We start from the raw sequence: 27,812 nt of genomic DNA on the forward strand, positions 1-27,812 counted from the left end.
GAGAGAGAAAGAATGAAAGAACAGAGAGCGAAAGAAAGAACAGAGCAAGAGAAAGAAAGGAGAAAGAAAGAACAGAGAAAAAGAGAGAAAGAAAGAACACAGAGAAAAAAAGCGGGGACAGAAAAAAGAACAGAGAGAGAAAGAACAGAGAGAAAGAAAGAGGGGAAAGAAAAAAGAAAGAACAGAGAGAGAACAGATAGAGAAAGGAAGATGGGAAAGAAAGAACAGAGAGAGAAAGAAAGAAGGGACAGAAAAAAGAACAGAGGGAGAGCGAAAGAAAGAATAGAGAGAGAGAAAGAAAGAGAGAACAGAGAGAAAAAGAAAGAAAGGGGGAAAGAAAGAACAGAGCACTAGAGAGAAAGAGGGGAAGAAAACAGAGAGAAAGAAAGAGAAAGAAAGAAAAAAAAATGAAAGAAAGAACAGAGAGCAAGAAAAGGGAAAGAAAGAAAGAAAGGAGAGAGAGAGAGAAAGAAAGAGGGGAAAGAAAGAACACAGAGAGAGACTGAGAAAGAACAGAGGGAGAGAAAGAAGTAAAGAAAGTACAGAGAGCAAGAAAGAAAGAGAGGAATGACAGAAAGAAAGAGGGGAAAGAAAGAACAGAAAGAGAAAGAAAAAAAAAGATTAGAGAGAGAAAGAAAGAACAGAGAGAGAAAGAAAAAGAGGGAAAGACAGAACAGAGAATGAGAAAGAAACAGAGAGAAAGAACAGAGAAATAAAGAAACAGAGAGAGAAAGAAAGAAAGAAAGAAAGAAAGAAAGAAAGAAAGAAAGAAAGAAAGAAAGAAAGAAAGAAAGATTCTATAAAGATACTATAGCAGCCCAACTCCCATTGAAGTGCCCACCTGAGCCTCCCGGTGCAGGACATATCATGATCCGCTCACATGGCCGGCATCCCTCATTCCAAGGTGATCCTGCTGTCCGCGCTGTCAGAGGAGGACATGGTGATGGATCTGAAGCATTCCTGATTCCGTCACAATCTCCTCATGAAATTACCTCATTTTCGGTCAGCTTCCAGCACATCACTTCCGGTGGAATGTCATGTGCGAGTTTTAAAGTGCTCCTTGGGGCTCCGCTGTGTACTCCTGTGTTTGTGGGAAACGCCCACTTTGTATGCCTCATACACATTTGGCTCCGCTCCGTACATCCAGTACACATACGGCTCCACCCGGCACACACACGGCTCCGCTCCGATCACCAAGTACACACGCGCCTCCGCTCCATACACCGAATACACACACGACTCCGCTCCGTACACCAAGTACACACGTGCCTCTGCTCCGTACACCGCGTACACACGACTCTGCTCCATACACCTCGTACACACATGGCTCCACTCCGTACACCTCGTACACGCGTGGCTCCGCTCCATACATGCGCGACTCTGCTCCATACGCCCCATACACGCGCTGTTCCACTCTGTACACCTCGTACACATGTGGCTCCGCTCCGTACACCTCATACACATGCGGTGCCGCTCCCCACGCCTTGTACACACATGGCTCCGTACACCTCGTACACACGCGGCTTTGCTCTGTACACCTCGTACACGCGCGGCTCCGCTCCGTACACCTCGTACACGCGCGGCTCAGCTCCATACACCTCGTACACGCGCGGCTCAGCTCCATACACCTCGTACACGTGCGGCTCCGCTCCGTACACCTCGTACACGCGCGGCTCCGCTCCGTACACCTCGTACACACGCGCGGATCCGCTCCGTACACCTCGTACACACGCGCGGCTCTGCTCCGTACACCTCGTACACACGCGCGGCTCCGCTCCGTACACCTCGTACACACGCGCGGTTCCGCTCCGTACACTTCGTACAGACACGGCTCTGCTGCATCCACACTGTAAACCTCTCCTGACCCCACACAGAAACTTTACCTCATCCAGCATGACAACCAGCACAGCAGACCAGACTCCTGCAGAGTGCAGACAGACATGGAGGCAGACACAGCCCCTGATCATGTGACCCCTGACTCCTTCCCTCTCACAGGTCCTCTGCCCACAGACAGCACACACAGCCAAGTCACATCATTGCAGGCTGCGGTGCGTCTATCTGGGACGGAGAGCATGGCGTCGGTGGATGGGGGGGCGTGGCGTGGCGGCTCAGTGCAATGCGGGAAAAATACCGTTCCGGGCGGGACGCCGGAGCGTGGTTGTCAAAAACAGGACTGTCCCGCGGGAATCGGGACGCTTGGGAGCTATGCTATAATTATCTGTATGTAAGGAATGAATTCAGTCCCTGTATGTGTTTCTTCCAGATCTATCCAACAAGAGGACAACACCAGAGAGATGTCCCTGTCCTCTTCTTCCACAGGACTGTAAACAAGAAGATCCCAATGTTCCTCAGGATCATCAGGTAGATGGAGAGAAGGTGTCATGAGATCTCCCCTATGATGTGTAGACGGCTGTGAAGGTCTTGTGCTTAGTCTTGTTTTATCCACCAGTATTATATGTTTTATACTTGTGTAATGAGAATGGTGAAGATGGCAGGATTAGAGCTGATCATAGATGTGACTTCTCCATCTGTCTGTGACTTTTGCAATATCTGTTTCAGGATGAAGATCTGTCCCATATTTATGCTACAGAGACATATGTGAGGGGTGATGAGTGGTGTAAAGTGGAGATTCCTACATATGACTACTCAGGTGAGTAGTAACCATTAAATACAGAGAAGTCACAGATTCTTCTCAATCACCGGCTGTGGCTGCTCTATTAGTGGTGTAGTCCGGACGTGTCACAATCGTGTGATCCCCATTTTGCTGGTAGAGCATAACATTCTCCTCCATCTGAAACTGTTTAAATAGCTTTGTGAAATTATGAAAACCTTTTGTATAGAGCTTACTACCTGCAGGATCCTCCTACCCCCGGGGATTTGAACACGCTGACCATTACCTGCCCAGGTCTGTAAACTTCAAAGCCAAATAACAGCATATGTAGAATGTGCTGACAAGATATTATGATGGGCCTGTAAGAGAAAGTGGAGGGTAATGATTCTGTTGGCTTACTAGATCCATGATATCTTATTGGATGAATCTACCATCAGTCCCTGTGCTTCTGAATGTGCTCATATGGTCCCTACAAGAACAGTTCAAGTCTTTCTGGCCAAACTTCACTTTTATGATCAACAACATTAAATGAGCAGTGAGGTCAAGTGTGAATTTCTGTACAATAACAACAGATGTCACGGTTGGGAGGACGTGGCTTAGCTTGAGCTCCCACGTCGCCAGGTCATGACAATGTGGGGCGTACATCCCCAGGTGGTAATGGAATGTGGACCCACTGGACCACAGAGGGGGTAAGTTCGGTCCTCTACCTGCTCCATGCTGTGGGCCTCATGTCCTTGCTTGCTGCATACTTCCTGGCTGTATGCTTAAGGGGGCGTCACTTACTGAGTTTTATAGAGACACTCCTAATTTGGCCCCAGCCTATTGCCAAGAGGCATCCGGTACTTAAGACATCTCCACCCATGGGGTGATGCCTGAGTAAACTCTGTCAGTCTGTACCTTGCTTCTGAGATGCCAGGTCCTGTCCTGTTTTCTGCCTCTCTGGGGGCTGCATGCCCAGACCCGTTTCTGTGCTCGTGTCTTGTGTTTTGCCTCGCTGAGGGCTGCATACTCAAGCCTGAACCCCATGTCTTTAGGTTGTTCCCGTGTCCATCCTTGTGTGTGCTAAGTCCGCTTCTTGTACCTGTTCTTGTCCTTGTCTGTTTCTTCCCTACTCAGCTTATGTAGAATTGTGTCTACTCCTTCTGCTCTGCTCTTCACTCTGCATCTTGCGGTTCTGCTCTGCTCTTCATTCTGAATCTTGCGGCTCTGCTCTTCGCTCTGCACCTTGTGGTTCTGCTCTGCTCTTCGCTCTGCACCTTGTGGTTTTACTCTGCTCTTCGCTTTGCACCCTGTGCTGCTGTTCTGCTCCTTGTTCCGTATCTTGCGGTTCTGCTCTGCTCTTCGCTCCGTACCTTGCGATTCTGCTCTACTCTTTGCTCTGCACCTTTTGGTTCTGCTCTGCTCTTCGCTCTGCACCTTGCGGTTCTGCTCTGCACCTTGCGGTTCTGCTCTGCTCTTCGCTCTGCACCTTGCGGTTCTGCTCTGCTCCCGTTCCGCACCTTGCAGTTCTGCTTTTGTACCGCATACTGCGGGTCTTGTTCCTTGTATTCTGAACTGGTTCCTAACAGTTCCTGTCTTTCCAGTCTGAACTGGTTCCTAACAGTTCCTGTCTTTCCAATCTGAACTGGTTCCTAGCAGTTCCTGTCCCTCTAGTCTGAAATGGTTCCTTCCTGTTCTGTTATACCATTCGTACCTGCCTGTGTTCCTTCCCTACCCATTACGGTTACGGTTCCTCCAGTCTAATCTGTGCCCGCCTGCCAGAGTGCCAGCTATGCCCGCCTGCCAGAGTGCCAGCCATGCCCATCTGCCAGAGTGCCAGCTGTGCCTGCCTGCCTGCTAGCCCGCCTGCCTGCCAGAATAACAGCCATGTCTGCCAGATTTCCAGTCATACCCGTCTGTACTTGCCTGCACCTGTCATTAGTGCTCCGTCCCCCAGTGGGATCAGCTGCTATTTCCAGACACCGCCCTGGAGTGGTACCTGGCAGCTACCTGCCGCACAAGCCTGACATCACAACTAGAGGCTACAGTGAACACCAAGGTAGCTGCTTAGTCACACCCCTCCAGGGTAGTCTGGTTTGTGGCACAGTGGGGCCACAGTCTTCACTCGCACCACTCAGGGCACCAGCGTTACACTGAGCATATGGGCAAGGTAGTGACATGCAGGACTAGATGACACCGCACAACTTCAGGTATGAAGAAACATAAAGTTTACTAAACAAAGTCACATACAGTAACAAGACATTACAATACCATGCTTCCGATACTGCACATCAGGCAGGGGTGAACATCCAAGGTCTCCAGGCGTCAAACGATGGCAGGAGGTCATCACGGGTTGATGCAGTCCAGGGTCATCTGGCACGGGCATATCAGGAGAACCTCTCTCAGGCCTCAGGCGTAGCACAGGCACAACCTGAGAACATCAGATACTGACCTCGGACAGACGTCATCACAGGATGGACCCCAGGGCACAGGCAGGACATCGTGGCACAGGTAGAACACTGACAGCACGGACCCAGGAACACTAACATGGCAGCACAGGACATCGGCTGGTCAGATCCAGGACTCACAGACAGAGCTGTCACCAGGAAACAAGACTGGAGACCAGGCCCGGATTGGCAATATAACCAACCGGGCATTTTCCCGCTGGGCCGCTGTCACGTGGGCCGCGGGCGGCAGCGCCCGATCATCTGGCCGCTTGCCAGCCGCTGCGGCCACTGTTGCTCCTGCCGCTGGCCCTCTGCGGGCACGGCGGTGATAGTTTCAAGTTCCTCCCGCACTGCAGGGAGATAAGCCGCCACGCCGCCCCCACGCACCCCATCCTCGCCATAGCATGAGATGAGACCCCTCCCCCCCGCAGCCACTCACAGCGTCGCACTCGCTTGCCTGCTCGCTCTGTTCGCAGGACCTGTGATGAGGTCACAGGAGGTGAGGAGTCAGGGGGTCACATGATCAGGAGCCTTTGTCCAGACCCCCGATCATGTCACCCCCTGACTCCGCCCCTCCTGTGACCTCATCACAGGTCCTGTGCGCTCAGCCTTACCTCTACCGTCTGCAAGACTCTGCTTTGCTGTTGTTATGGTGCTGGTTGAGGTATGTATGTGTGGGGTCAGGATTTACAGTGTGGATGTAGCAGAGCTGTGTGTGTATGAGGTGTACGGAGCGGAGCCGTGTGTACAAGGTGTACGGAGCGGATCCGTGTGTGTATGAGGTGTACAGAGCGGAGCCGTGTGTGTACGAGGTGTACGGAGCGGAGCCGTGTGTACGAGGTGTACGGAGCAGAGCCGTGGGTATACGAGGTGTATGGAGCGGAGCCGTGTGTGTACGGGGTGTACGGAGCAGAGCCGTGTGTACGAGGTGTACGGAGCGGAGCCGCGTGTACGAGGTGTACGGAGCAGAGCCGTGGGTGTACGAGGTGTACGGAGCGGAGCCGTGTGTGTACGAGGTGTACGGAGCAGAGCCGTGTGTACGAGGTGTACGGAGCGGAGCCGCGTGTACGAGGTGTACGGAGCGGAGCAATGTGTACGAGGTGTACGGAGCGGAGCCGTGTGTACGAGGTGTACGGAGCGGAGCCGTGTGTACGAGGTGTACGGAGCGGAGCCGTGTGTACGAGGTGTACGGAGCGGAGCCGTGTGTACAAGGTGTGCGGAGCGGAGCAATGTGTACGAGGTGTACGGAGCGGAGCCGCGTGTACAAGGTGTATGGAGCGGAGCCGCGTGTACGAGGTGTACGGAGCGGAGCAATGTGTACGAGGTGTACGGAGCGGAGCCGCGTGTACGAGGTGTACGGAGAGGAGCCGCGTGTACGAGGTGTACGGAGAGGAGCCGCGTGTACGAGGTGTACGGAGCGGAGCCGCGTGTACGGAGAGGAGCCGCGTGTACGAGGTGTACGGAGCGGAGCCGTGTGTGTACGAGGTGTACGGAGCGGAGCCGTGTGTGTACGAGGTGTACGGAGCAGAGCCGTGGGTGTACGAGGTGTACGGAGCGGAGCCGTGGGTGTACGAGGTGTACGGAGCGGAGCCGTGTGTACGAGGTGTACGGAGAGGAGCCGCATGTGTACGAGGTGTACAGAGAGGAGCCGCATGTGTACGAGGTGTACGGAGCGGAGCCATGTGTACGAGGTGTACGGAGAGGAGCCGTGTGTGTACGAGGTGTACGGAGCGGAGCCGTGTGTGTACAAGGTGTACGGAGCGGAGCCGTGTGTGTACGAGGTGTACGGAGCGGAGCCGTGGGTGTACGAGGTGTACGGAGCGGAGCCGCGTGTACGAGGTGTACGGAGCGGAGCCGCGTGTACGAGGTGTACGGAGAGGAGCCGCGCGTGTACGAGGTGTACGGAGCGGAGCCGTGTGTACGAGGTGTACGGAGAGGAGCCACGCGTGTACGAGGTGGATGGAGTGGAGCCGTGTGTGTATGGAATGGAGCCATATGTGTACGGGATGTACGGAGCGGAGCCAAGTGTGTACAAAGCATACAAAGCGGGCTTTTCCCACGGACACAGGAGTACACGGCGGAGCCCCGAGGAGCATTTTAAAACACACACATGACGTTCCACCTGAAGTGATGTGCTGGAAGCTGACCGGAAATGAGATAATTTCTTGAGGAGATTGTGACAGAACCAGGAATGCTTCAGATCCATCACCGTGTCCTCCTCCGACAGCGCAGACAGCAGGATCGCCTTGGAATCGGGGATGCCGGCCATGTGAGCGGATCATGATAGGTCCTGCATCAGGAGGCTCAGGTGGGCACTACAATGGGAGCCGGGCTGCTATAGTATCTTTGTAGAATCTTTCTTTATTTCTTTCTCTCTTTTTCTTTCTTTCTCTGTTCTTTCATTCTCTGTTCTGTCTTTCCCTCATTTTCTTTCTCTCTGTGTTCTTTCTTTCTCTCTCTAATCTTTCTTTTTTCTCTCTCTGTTCTTTCTTCCCTCTCTTTCTCTCTGTTCTTTCTTTCTTTTCTTTACTTCTTTCTTTCTCTCTCTGTTCTTTCTCTGTCTCTCTCTGTTCTTTCTTTCTTTCCCCTTTCTTTCTCGCTCTCTCTGTTTTCTTTTTTCTCTCTCTCTCTGTTTTCTCTCTTCCTTAGTGCCAGTCAGTGTGCCCATAATGCCAGCCACTGTGCCCTCAGTACCAGTCAGTGTGATCAGCAGTGCTAAATGGGTGCGATTAGGTGTGGACATGGGTGTGACTAGTTGGGAAATGGGTGTGGCTGGGCGTGGCCAAAAATTTGCTTGCCAGCTGCTGCGGCCACTGTTGCTCCTGCTGCCGGCCCTCTGCGGGCATGGCGGTGATAGTTTCAAGTTCCTCCCGCACTGCAGGGAGATAAGCCGCCACGCCCCCCCCACGCACCCCATCCTCGCCTTAGCATGAGACCCCCTCCCCCCCGCAGCCACTCACAGCGTCGCACTCGCTTGCCTGCTCGCTCTGTTTGCAGGACCTGTGATGAGGTCACAGGAGGGGAGGAGTCAGGGGGTCACATGATCAGGAGCCTTTGTCCAGACCCCCGATCATGTCACCCCTGACTCCGCCCCTCCTGTGACCTCATCACAAGTCCTGTGGACATGGGTGTGACTAGTTGTGAAATGGGTGTGGCTGGGCGTGGCCAAAAATTTGCAGCGGCGCGCCGCAGACTTTGTCCATCTTTCCCTTCTTCAAAAGTTGGGAGGTATGATAGGGGCGGCTATGACCAGGGGGTCTGGTTGCCCAATAGAGAGCAGTTCTGCCAGGAATTCTGTAATCATGCATACAAAAGGGGACAGAGATTTGGGAGGAGTACTGTACCTAAAAGCAATAAATAGGACTGAGCTGAAATACTGGGCACAGCTGTGACTACATGTTATATAGTCGTGTTAATCTCCTCTCACTTCTTGTAAACTACAAGTGTACAAAGATATTATATAGTCACCATGTAACTAGTTGGCCTGTGTAACTTCAAATGCCAGGGCTGAATTTTAGTCCCAGTCCGGCCCTGCTGGAGACTCCCCAGGAACACAGAGGAAGAGTCTGTCCAGGAACACGAGTGGGACCGACTCTGGAACACTGGCTAGACCACCAGGACCATGGACAAGGCAAGACATCGACAGCAGGCAAGACACGGACAGCACAGTTCCAGGAGCATTGGCATGGCAGCTCAGAACAATGGCTGGTCAGATCCAGGACTCACAGGCAGAGCCGTCACCAGGAAACAAGACTGGAGAGTGGGCCTTTATATATAGCTACAAATACTCACTTTGCTATTTGGTGACGTGTGTATTACACTCAACATGGACATGAGGGAGCGAAGGAAAGAGTTGTCTCAGGAGATTATAAAGAAAATTATAATATAATAATAATAAATTTTATTTCTATAGCGCCGACATATTCCGCAGCACTTTACATTTCAGAGGGGACTTGTATAGACGATAGACATTACAGCATAACAATAATCACATAGATCATAACAGATACCAAGAGGAATGAAGACCCTGCTCGCAAGCTTACAATCTATGAGGAAAAAAGGTAGACTCGAAAGGTGGGTGGTAACAATTGCCCTGATTGTATGGACCAGCCATAATGTTGTGTGTAACAGTATGGACACAGAGGGCTAATGGATGCATAAGACATGTGGGAACATGATGCGGGGAACCTGGTTATGGTAAAACTTTTGGCTGTGCCACACAGGGATAGATTAGGTTAATGTGTTGAGGCGGTAGGCCTGTCTAAATAAATGCGTTTTCAGGTCACGCTTAAAATTGTGGGGATTGGGGACTAATCGTATTGACCTGGGAAGTGCATTACAAAGAATTGGCGCAGCACGTGTAAAGTCTTGGAGACCGGAGTGGGAGGTTCTGATTATTGAGGATGCTAACCTCAGGTCATCAGCAGAACGGAAGGCGCGGGTAGAGTGGTATACTGAAACAAAGGAGGAGATGTAGCGTGGTGCTGAGCCATGGAGAGCTTTATGGGTGAGGATAATAAGTTTATACTGAATTCTGGAGTGGATGGGTAGCCAGTATAATGACTGGCACAAGGTAGAGGCATCGGTGTAACGATTGGTGAGGAATATGATCCTGGCTGCAGCATTCAAGACAGATTGGAGGGGGGAGAGTTTGGTAAGAGGGAGACCGATTAGAAGAGAGTTACAATAGTCGAAACGAGAATGAATAAGAGAAACGGTAAGAGTTTTTGCGGAGTCAAAAGTAAGAAAAGGTCGAATTCTAGAAATGTTTTTGAAGTGCAGATAACAAGAGCGAGACAGTGATCGGATGTGGGGGGCAAAGGAAAGCTCGGAGTCAAGTATGACCCCAAGACAGCGGGCATGTTGCTGGGGAGTAATAGTGGAACCACACACGGAAATGGCAAAGTCGGGTATAGGTACATTAGTAGCAGGAGGAAACACAAGGAGTTCAGTCTTTGACAGGTTCAGTTTCAGATATAGTGAGGACATGATGTTAGACACAGCGTTTAGACAATCGCTGGTGTTTTCTGGAAAGGCTGGCGTGATGTCAGGAGAAGAAGCGTATAATTGGGTGTCATCAGCATAGAGATGGTACTGGAAACCAAATCTACTGATTGTTTGACCAATAGGGGCAGTGTACAAAGAGAAGAGGAGGGGGCCTAGGACTGATCCTTGAGGAACCCCAACAGTAAGGGGAAGATGAGAGGAGGAGGAACCAGCAAAAGATGCAGTAAAGGAGCGGTCAGAGAGATAGGAGGAGAACCAGGAGAAAATGGTGTCCTTGAGGCCAATGCATAGTGAGGAGGAGCTGATGCACAGTGTTGAATGCTGCAGAGAGATCCAAGAGAATTAGCATGGAGTAATGACCATTTGATTTAGCTGTTAGTAAATCATTAGAGACTTTAGTGAGGGCAGTTTCAGTAGAGTGTAAAGAACAGAAACCGGATTGGAGAGGGTCGAGAAGAGAGTTATCAAAGAGATAGCGGATAAGATGGGAGTGGACCAGGCATTCCAGGAGTTCAGAGATGAAGGAAAGATTAGAGACAGGTCTATAATTAGCGGCACAGTTTTGGATTATTGACAAACATGTTAAAGGTAAGAGTTATAAGACCATCTCCAAGCAGCTTGATGTTCCTATGATTACAGTTTGCACATATTCAGAAATTTAAGCTCCATGGGACTGTAGCCAACCTCCCTAGAGGGGCCGCAGGAGGAAAATTGATAAGAAATCAAAGAGACAGATAATACGAATGGTAACAAAAGAACCCAGTAAAACTTCTAAACAGATTAAAGGTGAACTTCAAACTCAAGGTACATCAGTGACAGATTACACAATCCGTTGTATGAGCCAAAGTGGACTTCATGGGAGACATCCAAGGAGGACACCATTGTTGAAAAAAATCATAAAAAAGCCAGACTGGAATTTGCCAAACTACAAGTTGACAAGCCATAAAGCTTGGGAGAATGTCCTATGGACAGATGTGAAAAAAATTGAACTTTTTGTCAAGGCACATCAGCTCTATGTTCACAGATGGAAAAATGAAGGATATCAAGAAAACAACACTGTCCATACTGTGAAACATGGAGGAGGCTCTGTTATGTTCTGGGGCTGCTTTGCTGTATCTGGCACAGGGTGTCTAGAATCTGTGCAGGGTACAATGAATTCTCAAGATTATCAAGAGATTCTATAGAGAAATGTGCTGCCCAGTGTCAGAAAGGTTGGTCACAGTCGCAGGTCATGGGTCTTGTAACAGGATAATGACCCAAAACACACAGCTAAAAACACCCAAAAATGGCTAAGAGGAAAACATTGGACTATTCTGTCGCAGCCTTCTATGAGCCCTGACCTAAATCCTATTGAGCATCTTTGGAAAGAGCTGAAACATGCTGTCTGGAAAAGGCAACCTTCAAACATGAGACAACTGGAAGAGTTTGGTCTTGAGGAGTGGGCCAAAATACCTGTCGAGAGGTGCAGAAGTCTCATTTACAGTTACAAGAATCATTTGATTGCAGTGATTGCCTCAAAAGGTTGTGCAACAAAATATTAAGTTAAGGATTACCATCATTTCTGTCCAGACCTATTTCATGATTTTTATTTTTTTTTAAAAATTGTGTGGAAGCATGGTTAAAAATCAATGTCTGACTTTCATTTGTTCATTTACATAGATTTTTATTTATTACTTTTGTTAAATTCAAGTTATTTCTATGCCGATTGTGGGATTTTCTGTCATTAAACGAGGGGAACCAACAATTTTGACCACGTGTATAGGAGGAGTGAATATTTTGACTCCACAACTACTTTCCGGAAATTAATACGCAGTGGGTGTTGGAGAATGAAAATTACACACGTGCCATTTTATTACCCAACACATAGTGCCCAGATTGTGCTCCAGGAGACACACACCGCAAATTAAGAGGATTCTTCTCACTATAATATTGCTAAATACAGGGATCCTAAATGTTGTTTGAGCACACTGCAAGACTCAGAAGTGAGAGCGGATTTTGCTGGATTGGTTTATAGAAACCATGTTTGTATTTCAACAGCCTTTGAGCCACTAATAGTGTGGGAACCTCTGTTTTTCCATTGACAGATGATGGACCTGAGTGGGAACTTGTTTTTTGTGAGATGAGAATTGATATTATTTTCGTCTACATAACATTGATTGGTTTCTTTTTATTCAATATTTGGGAGTCAGAATGAACAAACTTTAACACCACCCACTACGGTTCATCCAACAAGTCTATTAGACTGTGAACTGTCATTGTCTTGGTAAATAAAGTTTTTACACAGCTTGCCATTTTTATGGACAGTTTCAGTAGAAATGTTCAAAAATATAAAACGCAAGGATATTTCATTAAAAAATAATTGTTTTTTATCTTTAGCAGATGACTGTACCAGGAGATCAGAGGGACAGCTGACATCTTCAATTTTTAAACCTGATGATTTTGAGATCCTACAAGATACAACTGAAGTAATTGCTGTTACGCCAGCTATACTATCATCCATTCACAGGAAAGATCTGTCATCTGATCCTATGAAACAGGTCCCATCTTCTGATTCATTACCGACTACTAAGGAAACTCAAAGTCACAAAAGAGGCATTAAAAAACAAACTGCTCCTGAAGCAAAGAAGTCATTTTCCTGTTCAGAATGTGGGAAATGTTTTAACTATAAATCATCTTATGTTAAGCACCAGAGAATCCACACAAGGGAGAAGCCTTTTTCATGTTCAGAATGTGAGAAATGTTTTAAACAGAAATCAGAGCTTGTTAATCACCAGAGAACTCACACAGGGGAGAAGCCTTTTTCATGTTCAGAATGTGGGAAATGTTATGCAGATAGATCAAATCTTATCGCACATCAGAGAACTCACACAGGGGAGAAGCCTTTTTCCTGTTCAGAATGTGGGAAATGTTTTAACAGAAAATCAAATTGTGTTAAGCACCAGAGAATCCACACAGGGGAGACTCCTTTTTCCTGTTCAGAATGTGGGAAAGGTTTTAACAATAAATCAGAGCTTGTTAGTCACCAGAGAGCTCACACAGAGGAGAAGCCTTTTTCATGTTCAGAATGTGGGAAAAGTTATGCAGATAGATCAAATCTTATCGCACATCAGAGAACTCACACAGGGGAGAATCTTTTTTCCTGTTCAGAATGTGGGAATTGTTTTTACCAGAAATCACATCTTGTTAGTCACCAGAAAACTCACACAGGGGAGAAGCCTTTTTCCTGTTCAAAATGTGGGAAATATTTTACTTGGAAATCAACTGTTAATAGACATCAGAGATGTCACATAGGGGAGAAGCCTTTATTATGTTCATAATGTTAGAATAGTTTTAACCAAAATTGGATCTTCTTGTCTCTTGTCATTCCTCATGTTTGCTGACAAAAGGATAAAACTAAACTTTCTTAATTCCAAATGTAAAACTATACACATAATTCACCCCCTGAAGGTTAGTCAGAAGGTGACTAATAGAAAAAACATATACCCCACATTGAGGTATTGAGGTGACTTATGCGCACTCATACTCCAAGCATCTCATTTCTACGGGTTTCATCGTCCTCACCAAAGGCGACTCATCAGGAGACTTTATTTAATATTGACCTATATAGACAAAAAAAACCTAAAAATCATGTATCATGTTATTCGAAACAGTGAGAAAACTAGCCACATATTGACAGATCCCAGACTTCAAAATATATACTTTGTAAGTTCATAAGCCACTCCAGTGTCAGGAATAGATAGTATGTTTTCGATTTATCCAAAAGTGGGGACAAGTGATGCCAGCGCTGATTGGGCACAGGGCTCACATGACGTAAAAACCTCTAAAGAGCCCCAAGAACACGTGAGGTTTGTAGAAGTGTTTTTATTTTAACAGGACCAAACTTGAGAAATGAGAAGGGGTTGTCTAACTAGTTGGCAACCTTTATAAACATCAGAACTCCCACAGAGAGAAAAGTCATTATCATACCTATAGTGTGAGAAATTAATTACAGAAAAATCGTATTTTGTTGACCTTCAAAAATAACTCAGATGGGGAGAACCTATATATATTATTCAAAAATTGTACAAAAACATGATGCGTGTGGCGTGTGTTCAAGGAGGGAATATTATATGGGAGTTTTATAGAAAAATTCAAATACCAACAGAAAATAAATGACCCAAAACAAACATTTATGAGTAAAAATAACTCATCTTTATTAGGTAAAGTACAAAAGAATTGCACCATTTTCCGATACGCATCGTGTCTCCATTTTTCATTATCTCGGATCGGGTGAGGGCTTATTTTTTGTGTGCCAAGCTGACGTTTTTAATGAATACAATTTTGATGCGGATACGATCTTTTGATTGCCCGTTATTGCATTTTAATGCAATGTTGCTGCGTCCAAAAAAAGTAATTCTGGCGTTTTGACGTTTTTTTTTCTTAATGCGCCGTTTAGTGATCGGGTTAATTCTTTTTTTTTATGTTGATAGATCAGTCGATTCTGAACGCGGCGATACCAAATATGTGTATGTTTTTGTTTTTTTTTTGTTTTATTTTGAATGGGGGTAATTTAAACTTTTATATTTTTTTAATATTTTTAAAAACATTTTTTCTTTCCTTTTGACATTGTGAAGACATACAGCATTGTATCTTAATTAACCAGATGACTATTTTTAGCAAACAAAGAATAATAGATTGTTATCTGTATGTTGGCTTTCAGATTTACGTGTTGATTTCTGGTGGATCAAGAAAACAGACTTTTGTTTGTGTAAGCCGGTAATATTGACTTTTATTGGGTGCTTATCCTTGATCACTAGTGATTATTGCTGATATGCTAATTATGCATTGTGTTATGGAGCCAGTTTGTTGACTTCTAAAGCAGAGAGGGAAAAACTATGCAAATAGTTGAAATAATCAAGTAATGCTACTTGATCTTGTCTCCATTCTTACCCTTTATGTAAATACCGAATGAGGGACACTTAAGTCTAAAAATAGGTTACATGCCTCTGTATAAAGAGACTGCAAGAGAGAAACAGCCAGAGAGATTCTGGCAGGACATCCATACATCCCAAAAGGACCAGAGACAAGACAGCAGCCATTTTAGATCATGGCTCCATCACGAGGGACATGGATCTATCATTCTATAGGAAAAAACCTAGGGGTTTTCAGCCTCGGTTGGAAGAATACAGATCTGCTCCATTGACCATCGCTGATCCATGGTTACGTTTGGAGAAGCCAGGTTGTGATCCTTGGATCAACTGGCCTTGTACCTTGTATGGACTCAATGGACTGCCATCTTCCTACACTTGTCGTTACCTCTTCTCTGTGTGCGTGCCACTGGTGGAGTAGTGACGCTGGGAGTTCTGAAGTCATAGCTGCTATTATCCCGGCGAATCAACACAAGGGTGAGACTCTGTAATGTGCACCATCTTGGGTATTTTGCTGGGACTGATCTATGTGTTATCTGCCTGTTTTGTGGTTCAGTAAAGCTTTGCCACACTGTTTTACCCTCACTCTGTGTTGTTTGAGTAGCGTTTTGCCCACGTTAAAAGGAGAGCAGAAGTTCGGTGGGACGATCCTTGGTCCATGCGGTTTCGGCTATTGGACCTGGGCTCCCGCTGACCCACCCATGTCTACACAGGCATGCTTCAATAGTCTCCATGGGAGACTAGTAGCTGCCATAACCCGATCAGCTCTGCTACATGCAGGTGATGATCAGATCACCTGTATGTAGCAGAGTTGCTCACTTGCTATGAGCGCCAACCACCGGGCAGCGCTCATAGGTTCCGGCAGTGACAACCATAGACATCTGCTGGAGACCTCTGCTTGTCATGCCAAGCCAGCGATGAACCGTAATCACGTGACAGGGTCAACGATGGGTGAGATTTCTGGCCCATCATGTGCCGGAAAAGATGTGGGCTCAGCGCCAGAGCCCACATGAAAGGGAGGGATTCCGACATCAGCGTACATTTACACCTGATGTTGATAAAGGAAAAAGTGGGAGTGTTTCTAAAGGAAATCGGGCTGTTCCCTGGTTATATCTATGGAACATATGATTGAGTCTGCCAATGTAAACCAATCACATTGGTGGTTATTGTTTATACCACCCCCAGGGCCAGCGTTAGTGGCAGACAGACTAGGCAGCTGCCTAGGGCCCCCACTCACACAGGGGCCCCCAGAAAATGGCGTGCCACTAATAGCGGCACACCAGCCTCTATGGGGACCGTGAGTCAGAGGAGCCTGCCCGGCACCAGCGCCATTTTCCCCCCACGCGCCACATTCAACTATATCGACGCCATTATGCCAATACATTTGAAAGCAATGATGGAGGAGAGAGCGTCAGATGACGCTCTCCCATCATCTGAAACTGCGAGTGTGCAATTACATCACTTCAATGCGCACCCACTGTGTGCCGGGCAGTACAGCCGCTGAGACCAGAGCCGGGAGCAGCACGGGAACGAGGAAGAAAGGTGAGGATTGTGGGGTTTTTTAAATATATATCAGTGTGAGTACTGGACCGTGGGGCTGAATTATATTCTCTGGGGTGGGGTGGCTACATTATATTCTATGGGAGGCTGTTATATTCTGAGGGGGGTTGCATTATTTTTATAGGGAGGTGGGCAGTATTATAGTCTATGGTAGCTACATTATATTCTATGGGAGGCTGTATTATATTCTATGAGGGGGGTTGCATGATATTCTATGAGGGGACTACATTGTATTCTATGGGGGGCTGCATTATATTCTATTGGGGGCTACATATTGGAAGGGGTGGCTTCATTATACTCTGAGGGGCCTACATTGTATTCTATGGGAGGTTGCATTATATTCTGTGGGGGGGCTGAATTATACTCTGAGGGGGCTACGTTATATTCTGTGGAGGGACTGCATTATACTTTATGGGGGTCTGCATTATACCTTATGAGAGGGCTGCATTCTATGGGGGGGGCTACATTATTTTGTATGGTGGGGCTGCATTATATTCTGTGGGGTGGCTGCATTATACAATATGGGGGCTGCATTATACTGCATCGAGGACTATGGGGAATACATTATGAAGAACTTTGGGGTGCATTATACTATGGGAAGTGAATTGTACTACATGGAGGACTGTGGGGGATGCATTATACTATATGGAGCACTATGAGGAATGTATTATACTATATTGGAGGACTATATTTTAATAGATTGAGGACTATGAGGAGTGTATAATACTATATGGAGGACTGAAAAGTGTATTATACTAGCTGAAGAGCCCGGCGTTGCCCCGGCATAGTAACTAACTGTGGTTAGTTATAACAAATTATGATTGTATTGCACATAAATTGTCGCTATATGTCATCTCCTCCTGTATATAGTGTATACTTGTGTGTCATCTCCCTCTGTGATTATTATATACCTGTATGTCACCTCCTCCTATATAGTATATACCTGTATGTCATCTCCCCTGTATATAATATATACCTGTATGTCATCTCCTCCTGTATTTAGTATATACCTGTATGTCATCTCCCCTGTATATAGTATATACCTGTATGTCATCTCCCGGTTCCCTCCTGTCTGCATGGTGGAGGTGCAGTGTCCCTGCAGCACAGAGCATTTCAGCGTGGCGGCTCTGCCCCGACGTTTAATTCTGTGCATGTGAGGACCATTCGTGTCTTCAGATCTGCAGCTTCCATCTCTTCTTTTGGCCAGCACACTATGCCAGCAGGGTATCTGATAACTGGCACGAATTTTATTCTTCCTATTGAGCTGGCTCTTCAGAACCTGTCTTACCCTTTGATTGTATTTGTATTTGATGTTGCTGCTTTCCTTGCCTCCTCATCATGGTTACCGTATCCCTGTGGGATGCCGAGGTACTTGTAGCATGTCTGTACATCTGCTAAGTGCCCTCCTGGTAATTCCAGTCCATCGGTATTGACTACCTTGCCTGTCTGTATTACCAACCAGCCGCACTTCTCAAGCCCAAAGGACATCCTGATGTCTTCACTGTAGATCCTTGTCAGGTGGATCAGTGAATTGATGTCTCATTTGTTTTTCACATATAGCTTGATGTCATCCATGTATAGGAGGTTAGTGATGGTGCATGCTTCCACTCTTGAACTTGCATCCATAGCCAGACTCTGTAATTATCTGACTGAGCGGGTTCAAGCCTATGCAGAGCAGCAATGGAGACAGTGCATCACCTTGGCATATGCCGCATTTGATGGATACTTGTGCTAGTTGTCTTGAGTTGACTTCCAATGTTGTTCTCCATAGCCCCATTGAGTTTGAGGAAAGTTCTTAATTTCTTGTTGACATTTTAGAGAGCCAAGCATTCCTAGATCCATGTTTGTGGCATTGAGTCAGGCTTTCCTGTAGTCAATCCAGGCTGTGCTGAGATTGGTCTGTCTGGATCTTGACTCTTGAGCGACTGCTCTATCTACTAGGAGCTGGTGCTTAGAGCCTCTGGTGTCGGTCCCAATGCCTTTCTGAGCTAGATTCATGTACTGGTTCATATGGTTCTATAGCTTAGTCGCTATGATGCATGACAGGAGTTACCATGTTGTTGTGAGGCAGGTTATTGGGCAGTAGTTGCATGGAACTGTTCCTTTGTGAGGATCCTTCATGATCAGCACTGTTCTACCTTGTGTTAGCCAAGCTGGGTGGTGGCCTGCTTCTAGCAGTTGGATCATCTGTTTTGCCATGTGTTCATGTACCGTTGTTAATTTCTTTAGCCAGTAGGTGTGGATCATGTCTGGGCCAGGTGCTATCCAGCTCTTCATGTTTTTGACCAGCTGTTGGACGTCTGCTTCTGTAATGGTGACTGGTTCTTTAGGTGGTTGCTGTGTTTCATTCTCAGATCTTGCAGCCACATTTCACTAGTGTTGTGTGTTTTTTCCTTCTCCCATATGTTCCTCCAGTATTGTTCAGTCTCTGCTATTGGTGGAGTTTCTGCCTTTGTGCTGTTACTCTGTAGTTGGGAGTAGACCTTGAATAATTCTTTGGCGAACAGGGCATTTATCTTCTTGGCCTCAGCTTCTCTAGTGTATCTCCCTAGTCTTGCAGCGAGTGCTGTGAGCCTTTGTTTAGCAGTCTCAAGGGCTTCAGTTAAGGTCAGGCCTTTGTACTTGTCCAGCTTGGTCATATTCTTCATCTTTACACCTTTCTGTATTTCTGTTAGTTGGCTGACTTGCCTTCTGTCACCTTGATCTTTGTCTCCAGTCTTCTTTTCCAAGGGGGGGCACGTACTTCTGTTGTTCTTGCTGGTTGTATAGCCAAGCATTTCCATGATTGCTGAGGCAGTAGCATAGATCAGTTTATTAGTTTGAGTTGTAGTGGTAGGTATTGATGCAAGTACTCTATTGGCATCTTCTAGCATGTTGTCTGGTGGTGTTTATTTGCTGAGCCTTGGCAGTCGATCTCTGGTATTGATGGTATTTATTTTATCTAAGATCTTCTGTTTCAGCTGCAGTGCTCTCTAGTTGCAGGATTGGATCCGGATCTTCAGGGGGTTGCACATGTTGTTTCTCAGTCAGTGGACATTAAGGCCTAGGTCTTGTAGCCATCCAGAGTTTCCTCATATGCAGCGGCGGACTGGAACACCTTGGGCCCACCAGAGAAAATCATTCTTGGGGCCCACTATGTAGCTACATAGAAAGAAATACAAGACCACCTATTATGCTGTAAAACACGCTAATATTCGGGTAAAATATAAGGTAGAATATATCTTAATTATGTAGCAGGAGTTGGGGTAGCCTCCCTAATAGAATATAAATATAAAGCAGCCTACTCAAATAGTATAATGCAGCCTCCTCATAGAATATAATGCAGCCATCTCATAGAATATAATACTGCCCCCCTCATAGGGTATAATACTGCCCCCTCATAGAATATAATGCTTCCCCCCCTCATAAGGTATAATGCTGCCCCCCCCATAGAATATAATGCTGCCCCCCTCATAGAATAAATGCCCCCCTCATAGGGTATAATGCTGCCCCCCTCATAGGGTATAATGCTGCCCCCCTCATATAATATAATGCTGCCCCCCATAGGGGTATAATGCACTCCCTCATAGGGTATAATGCACCCCCTCATAGAATATAATGCTGCCCCCCTCGCGGGGTATAATACACCCCCTCATAGGGTATAATGCTGCCCCCCCTCATAGGGTATAATGCTGCCCCCCTCTTAGCGTATAATGCACCCCCTCATAGAATATAATGCTGCCCTCCTCACAGGGCATAATGCACCCCCTCATAGGATATAATGCTTCCCCCACTCATAGGATATAGTGCACCCCCTCATAGGGTATAATACACCCCCTCATAGGGTATAATGCTTCCCCCACTCATAGGGTATAATGCTTTTATATAGATACGTAGATATAGATAGACATAGATAGATAGATAGATAGATAATGGATAAATACATAGATATAGAGAGAGGTAGCTATAGATAGAAAGATAGATATAGAGATAGATAGATAGATAGATACAGATATATATAGATAATAGATATAGAGATAGATAGATAGATATAGAGATAGACAGATATGGGATAAATAGATAGATCTATGGATAGATAGATATATCGATAATAGATATAGATAGATATAGATAGCTACAGATAGATAGAAATAGTCTATCTATATATCTCTAGATCTATCTATCTCTATATCTATTTATCTCTATATCTATCTCTCTCTATATATCTAAAATAGAGATAGATAATATAGAGATAGATAGATATAGAGATAGATATGGAGATAGGATAGATAGTTAGAGATATAGGGATAGATAGATAGATAGATAGAGATATAGATAGATATATAGAGATAGATATATAGAATAGATAGATAGATATAGAGATATAGAAATAGAGATAGATAGATAGATAGATAGATATACATAGATAGAGATAGATAGATAGATATAGAAAGAAATATAGAGAGATAGATAGAGATAGAGATAGATAGATAGAGATAGATAGATATATAGAGATAGAATAGATAGAGATAGATAGATAGATATATAGATAGATAGGATAGATAGATATAGAGATAGAGATAGACAGATAGATAGATTATAGATATAGAGATAGATAGATAGAGAGATAGATATAGATAGATATAGAGACAGATAGAGAGACAGATAGATATAGAGATAGATAGATACAGAGATAGATAAATCAAATAATAAATGATAAAGACGGGTCACCGTTGAAACGTTGCCACTTGAGGATCAGTAAAGTATCCACTTTTTTCACATTTAATTTGAGTGCTGCCTATTTTTTTTACTTTTTTTTACAGAGATAGATAGATATAGACATATATAAAAAAACAAAACATAATACTCACCTCTCCTCCTCGGTCCCACACTGATCCCGGCTTCAGTGTCAGGAGCTGCCCCGTCTGCCAGACACACAGCGGGTGCGCGATGTAGTGACGTCATCGCGCACCGGCTGTGAGTCAGCAGAGGGGACTGATGGGAGAGAGAACGTCAGATGACGCTCTCTCCCATTACAATTGAGGGTGGTGCCGGCCCTCACTGCCGCATAGCGGCTTACTTTGCTGTGGGGCGGGGCCCCTGGGGGAGTGGAGATGATGAAATGATATTCACTGCTTTCCACGCCCATGTGGGCGTGAGAAGCAGTGGATATTCATTTCTCTTTAGCAACGGGGACAGGGGCTCCTGGCTGCTGCTCTGCTGGCACAGGGCCCCTAGCAGCTGCGTGGTGTGCCGCTATTAGCGACACACCACTGGCTGGGGGCCCCTGGAGCAGCGGGGGCCCTAGGCAACTGCAGGCCCTGTATGCCAGCAGGTGCCAGGGCCCACCGGAGAATCCTCCGGTTCTCCGGTGGGCCAGTCCGACGCTGCTCATATGCTTCATATATCCTCTCTCATTTGGAATGCTGTTATAGTAGCATTTCATCAGATCCAGGTTCTCTTGCCTTGTCCAAGTATGGTTTGTTCCAGTAGCCCATTTATCATCAGATTGTCCTGGCTCCTCAACATCTGATGCGGACTTTATTACTCCAGTTGACGTCCAAGCACTAAATTTTGTATTTATTTTCAGAAAATGAGAAATGGTCAAAATAACAAAAAATGCAGTGCTTACAGACCTCAGATAATGCTAAGAAAACAAGTTCATAATCATTTAGAAGCAACAATACTAATGTTTTAACTCAGGAAGAGTTCAGAAATCAATATTTTGTGGAATAACCATGATTATTAAGCACAGCTTTCATGCATCTTGGCATGCTTTTCACCAGTCTTTCACACTGCTTTTGGGTGACCTTATGCCACTCCTGGTACAAACATTTAAGCAGTTCTTCTTTGTTTGATGGTTTGTGACTATCCATGTTCCTCTTGATTACATCCCAGAGGTTTTCAATGGGATTCGGGTTTGGAGATTGGGCTGGCCATGACAGGGATTTGATGTGGTGGTCCTTAATCCTCACATTGACTGACCTAGCTGTGTGGCATGGTGCATTGTCCTGCTGGAAAAAAAAACAGTCCTCAGAGTTGGGGAACATTGCCTGAGCAGAAGGAATCAACTGTTTTTCCAGGATAACCTTGTACGCGGCTTGATTCACAAAGATTAACCTGCCCAATTCAAGCCTTGCTGAAGCATCCACAGATCATCACCGATCCTTCTCCAAATTTCACAGTGGGTGCAAGACTTGTACGCCTCTCCAGGTCTACGTCTAACCAGTAGACGACCAGGTGTTGGGCAAAGCTGAAAATTAGACTCATCAGAGAAGATTACCTTACTCTAGTCCTCTATGGTCCAATCCTTATGGTCTTTGGCAAACTTCAGCCTGGCCCTCCTTTGCTTCTCATTGATGAAAGGCTTTTTTCTAGCTTTACATGACTTGAGCCCCTGCCTCTAGGAGCCTGTTATGAACTGTTCTTGCCGTGCACTTCACCTTAGCTGCCATTTGCCATTCCTTTTGTAGGTCACTTGATGTCATCCTGCGGTTGCTGAGTGACATTCGAATAAGATGACGGTCATCCCGGTCAGTGGAGAGTCCTTTTTGCCCTCTACCGGTCTGTAGCTTTGTTGTCTTCAATGTCTGCTGCTTGACCCTGTTGTAATGGACTGCCGTCTTAGAAATTTTAAGGATGGAGGCAACATGACGCTCATTGTATCCCTCTGCTAGTAAAGCCAAAATTGAGCCCTTCTTTTCCTCACTCAAGACTTTTCTTTTCAACTCCTTTGGCATGGTTAAAAGTTAATTTTTCCTATTACTTTTAGGATATTACTAGCACTTGTTTTGCCATCCAGCTTGTCTTATTGTAAGAGGATTGTGAACACCACAGCAGGGTTTTTTATACTTTCCTTCGTTAAATAAGATTTGGTTCAGGTGATCGCCTAATCAGAAGCACATTAAATAAAATAAGGTGTACTCTGGTTGGAATTCAACTGACACTGGAATGGAATGACATGTAGAGAAGGTGATTTTTTTTTTATAAAACTGTGCAGTCGTCTCTTATGTATAATTTTATTAATTATTTTAAATTATAAACTATCCAGAGTACTAATTCAGGTATAAATGTATCCTTATTCTTTTTTAATTATTTATTTATACAAAATTGTCAAATTTTTGTTCCCTAGGCTTGGGCCACAGTGTTACTTGCTGGCCTGTGGAGTGAGATGGGAAAAAGAATAGGTAACCGGGTCAGAACCAGAAGGGCAGAGAAAATACAAAATCAGAAGTCACAAGAGTAGTCAGTAAACAGGCCTTGATCATAACAGGAAACAAATGCACAAGCTGAGAGCTGAGCACAGAGGACTGAACCAAAGGAGAACAAGGCTGTATCTGGCAGCTTCTGGGAATATGTTTCAAGCTTTAGTAGGGTTAGGTGATTTCCAATTGGCTGAAGCAGGTAGATTACTCCAGCTGGACAGCACACACCCATACTACCAGACTGGATGGTACTACTTGTCCCATGCACCCTAATCTTAGTGGCTAGATAGAGCCTGTGCAACCCTGAGCTTCTGATTCTGATGTCAACTCCATCACTAGCACTGCCTGCAGAATAATTAAGGCGGTACTTGATAACAGCAGATGTCGCAACAGCAGATCCCAGAGGAGATGGATCATATCATTTGCAGAAGCCCTAATATGACAAAATGGCAGAAAAACAGTGGTAGAAATCCCCTTAAAGTGACTCCATTTTTTGAAATTGTAACTCTCAGTGAATTAATCTATAGGAGTAGTGACTATTTTGACTCCACAGGCACTTTCCTGAAGTTGGCACGCAGTAGATGTTTGGAGAGTAAAAATGGCAAATATACCATTTTACATTGCTCAAAAAAATAAAGTGAACACTAAAATCCCACATCCTAGATATCACTGAATGAAATACTCCAGTTGCAAATCTTTATTCATCACATAGTGGAATGTTTTGAAAATAATAAAACATAAAAATGATTAATGTAAACCAAAATTAATATCCCATCTGGATTTGAAATGATACTCAAAATCAAAGTGGAAAATCAAGTAACAGGCTGATCCAACTTCAATAGAAATGCCTCAAGACAAGGAAATGATGTTCAACAGTGTGTGTGGCCTCCATGTGTCTGTATGGCCTCCCTATAATGCCTGGGCATGCTCCTGATGAGTTGGCGAATGTTGATTTAAGGGATCTCCTCCCAGATATGGATTAAAGCATCCGTCAACTCCTGGGCAGTCTGTTGGATGGAAAAAGACATGATGTTCCAGATATGCTTGATTAGATTCAGGTCTGGGAACGGGCAAGCCAGTCCATAGCATCAATGCCTTCATCATGCAGGAACAGCATCAGAAGGAACCCAGTCTCCACTGCATGTGGTCTCACAATGTGTCTGAGGATCTCATCCTGGTACCTAGTGGCAGTCAGGGTACCTCTGGCAAGCACATGGAGGGCTGTGTGGCCCTTCAAAGAAATGCCTCCCCACACTATTACTGACCCACTGCCAAACTGGTCATGCTGGAGGATGTTGCAGGCAGTAGAACATTCTCCATGGTGTCTCCAGACTGTGTCATGTCTGTGTGAACCTGCTGTCATCTGTGAAGAGCAAAGGGCGCCAAAGGCAACTCTGCCAATCTTGATGTTTTCTGACAAATGCCAATCGCCCTGCACGGTGTTGGGCAGTAATAACAGCACCCACTTGTGGACATCGGGCCCTAATACCATAAAGGCATACAAAAAGATTTAAATCAAAGGGTGGATTAGCAACTAGTGTATAAACATGTATTTATTTAGAACATGCACCTAATAAACTCCTGTGCACAGTGGAAAATAAAGTATGAAAAATCTGCACATTAATGATTTTTTAGCAGCATTAGATTATCAGACGTATAGGGAAAAACTTTGATCCCCACAGCATTATGATATCATAGACTTTCTATATATGTAAATTTGGTAGATTTTTTTTATGTAATAATTAAGATATTTTCACATATACAGTGGGGAAAAAAAGTATTTAGTCAGTCAGCAATAGTGCAAGTTCCACCACTTAAAAAGATGAGAGGCGTCTGTAATTTACATCATAGGTAGACCTCAACTATGGGAGACAAACTGAGAAAAAAAAATCCAGAAAATCACATTGTCTGTTTTTTTTCATTTTATTTGCATATTATGGTGGAAAATAAGTATTTGGTCAGAAGCAAGCAATCAAGATTTCTGGCTCTCACAGACCTGTAACTTCTTCTTTAAGAGTCTCCTCTTTCCTCCACTCATTACCTGTAGTAATGGCACCTGTTTAAACTTGTTATCAGTATAAAAAGACACCTGTGCACACCCTCAAACAGTCTGACTCCAAACTCCACTATGGTGAAGACCAAAGAGCTGTCAAAGGACACCAGAAACAAAATTGTAGCCCTGCACCAGGCTGGGAAGACTGAATCTGCAATAGCCAACCAGCTTGGAGTGAAGAAATCAACTGTGGGAGCAATAATTAGAAAATGGAAGACATACAAGACCACTGATAATCTCCCTCGATCTGGTGCTCCACGCAAAATCCCACCCCGTGGGGTCAGAATGATCACAAGAACGGTGAGCAAAAATCCCAGAACCACGCGGGGGGACCTAGTGAATGAACTGCAGAGAGCTGGGACCAATGTAACAAGGCCTACCATAAGTAACACACTACGCCACCATGGACTCAGATCCTGCAGTGCCAGACGTGTCCCACTGCTTAAGCCTGTACATGTCCGGGCCCGTCTGAAGTTTGCTAGAGAGCATTTGGATGATCCAGAGGAGTTTTGGGAGAATGTCCTATGGTCTGATGAAACCAAACTGGAACTGTTTGGTAGAAACACAACTTGTCGTGTTTGGAGGAAAAAGAATACTGAGTTGCATCCATCAAACACCATACCTACTGTAAAGCATGGTGGTGGAAACATCATGCTTTGGGGCTGTTTCTCTGCAAAGGGGCCAGGACGACTGATCCGGGTACATGAAAGAATGAATGGGGCCATGTATCGTGAGATTTTGAGTGCAAACCTCCTTCCATCATCAAGGGCATTGAAGATGAAACGTGGCTGGGTCTTTCAACATGACAATGATCCAAAGCACACCGTCAGGGCAACGAAGGAGTGGCTATGTAAGAAGCATTTCAAGGTCCTGGAGTGGCCTAGCCAGTCTCCAGATCTCAACCCTATAGAAAACCTTTGGAGGGAGTTGAAAGTCCGTGTTGCCAAGCGAAAAGCCAAAAACATCACTGCTCTAGAGGAGATCTGCATGGAGGAATGGGCCAACATACCAACAACAGTGTGTGCCAACCTTGTGAAGACTTACAGAAAACGTTTGACCTCTGTCATTGCCAACAAAGGATATATCACAAAGTATTGAGATGAAATTTTGTTTCTGACCAAATACTTATTTTCCACCATAATATGCAAATAAAATGAAAAAAAAACAGACAATGTGATTTTCTGGATTTTTTTTTCTCAGTTTGTCTCCCATAGTTGAGGTCTACCTATGATGTAAATTACAGTCGCCTCTCATCTTTTTAAGTGGTGGAACTTGCACTATTGCTGACTGACTAAATACTTTTTTTCCCCACTGTATGTATATATATATATATATATATATATATATATATATATATATAAACATAGGTTTTGCTCTGATATATCGGATCAATGTATACCATCCCAGGTTATATCACATATAATGACTGCAAAATAAAATTCTCCGAACAAATATATCCATGGGTTGAATGCCAAGTTTTATTATTTCACATTGTGGTTTGGGTAACCTACTTGCGCACCTCCACAGTAGTGGCACAGAATACTTCAAATATTACATATAATGGGCCTATTTAGCCCTAGGATATCCACCAGGCTGTCCCTGCCTAGCAGCGGAGGTTAGCACCTTAATGATAGTGGATTTGGCGCCCCCGCTCTATGGTGGCTTGCCCTCACTTGTCCTAGTTGTCGCTAGATACTGAGATAATATAAAAACCATGTATTCTGGACAACATACGTACTATTCTACAAGGCATTACAAGCACGCCACATATAGATAAATAAAACTTATCCGTTTTGTTGTTCAGTCACGATATCAGTCTGTTTCTCATGCCTCGACGCATTTCTCTATATGCTGGATTATCAGGAGGCCCAATTCAGAAGTTATGAGAAACAGAGAGAGCCATAGAAAATGCAGAACAGGGATGTGCTCATTGTGATATACCTGGGCTGAGAATGTTGGCGTTTAAATATGTCATCCTACGTTACAATTGCACGCCCATTAGAAAAACCTGCTTACATCCTTGTAGGTCTTCAGTGTCCCAAATTGCAGAGAGAAACAGGACAG

General features: G+C 45.2%; 1 protein-coding gene across 1 annotated transcript in view; it reads left to right on the forward strand.

Annotated features, from left to right (window-relative positions):
- LOC141047258 (gastrula zinc finger protein XlCGF66.1-like) overlaps positions 1–13,389 on the forward strand; it is a 44,544-nt gene extending 31,155 nt beyond the window's left edge. Inside the window, exons 5-7 of the mRNA XM_073542260.1 lie at positions 2,264–2,361; positions 2,560–2,650; positions 12,421–13,389. Coding sequence (XP_073398361.1) covers positions 2,264–2,361; positions 2,560–2,650; positions 12,421–13,361 — 1,130 coding nt within the window. The 3' untranslated portion in view covers positions 13,362–13,389. The remainder of the gene's footprint in view (positions 1–2,263; positions 2,362–2,559; positions 2,651–12,420) is intronic.
- Positions 13,390–27,812: the final 14,423 nt, after the last annotated feature.

This window comes from Dendrobates tinctorius, unplaced genomic scaffold (assembly GCF_039654945.1).
Source record: "Dendrobates tinctorius isolate UK_male_01 unplaced genomic scaffold, ASM3965494v1 ptg000126l, whole genome shotgun sequence".
Taxonomy (NCBI): Eukaryota; Metazoa; Chordata; class Amphibia; order Anura; family Dendrobatidae; genus Dendrobates; species Dendrobates tinctorius.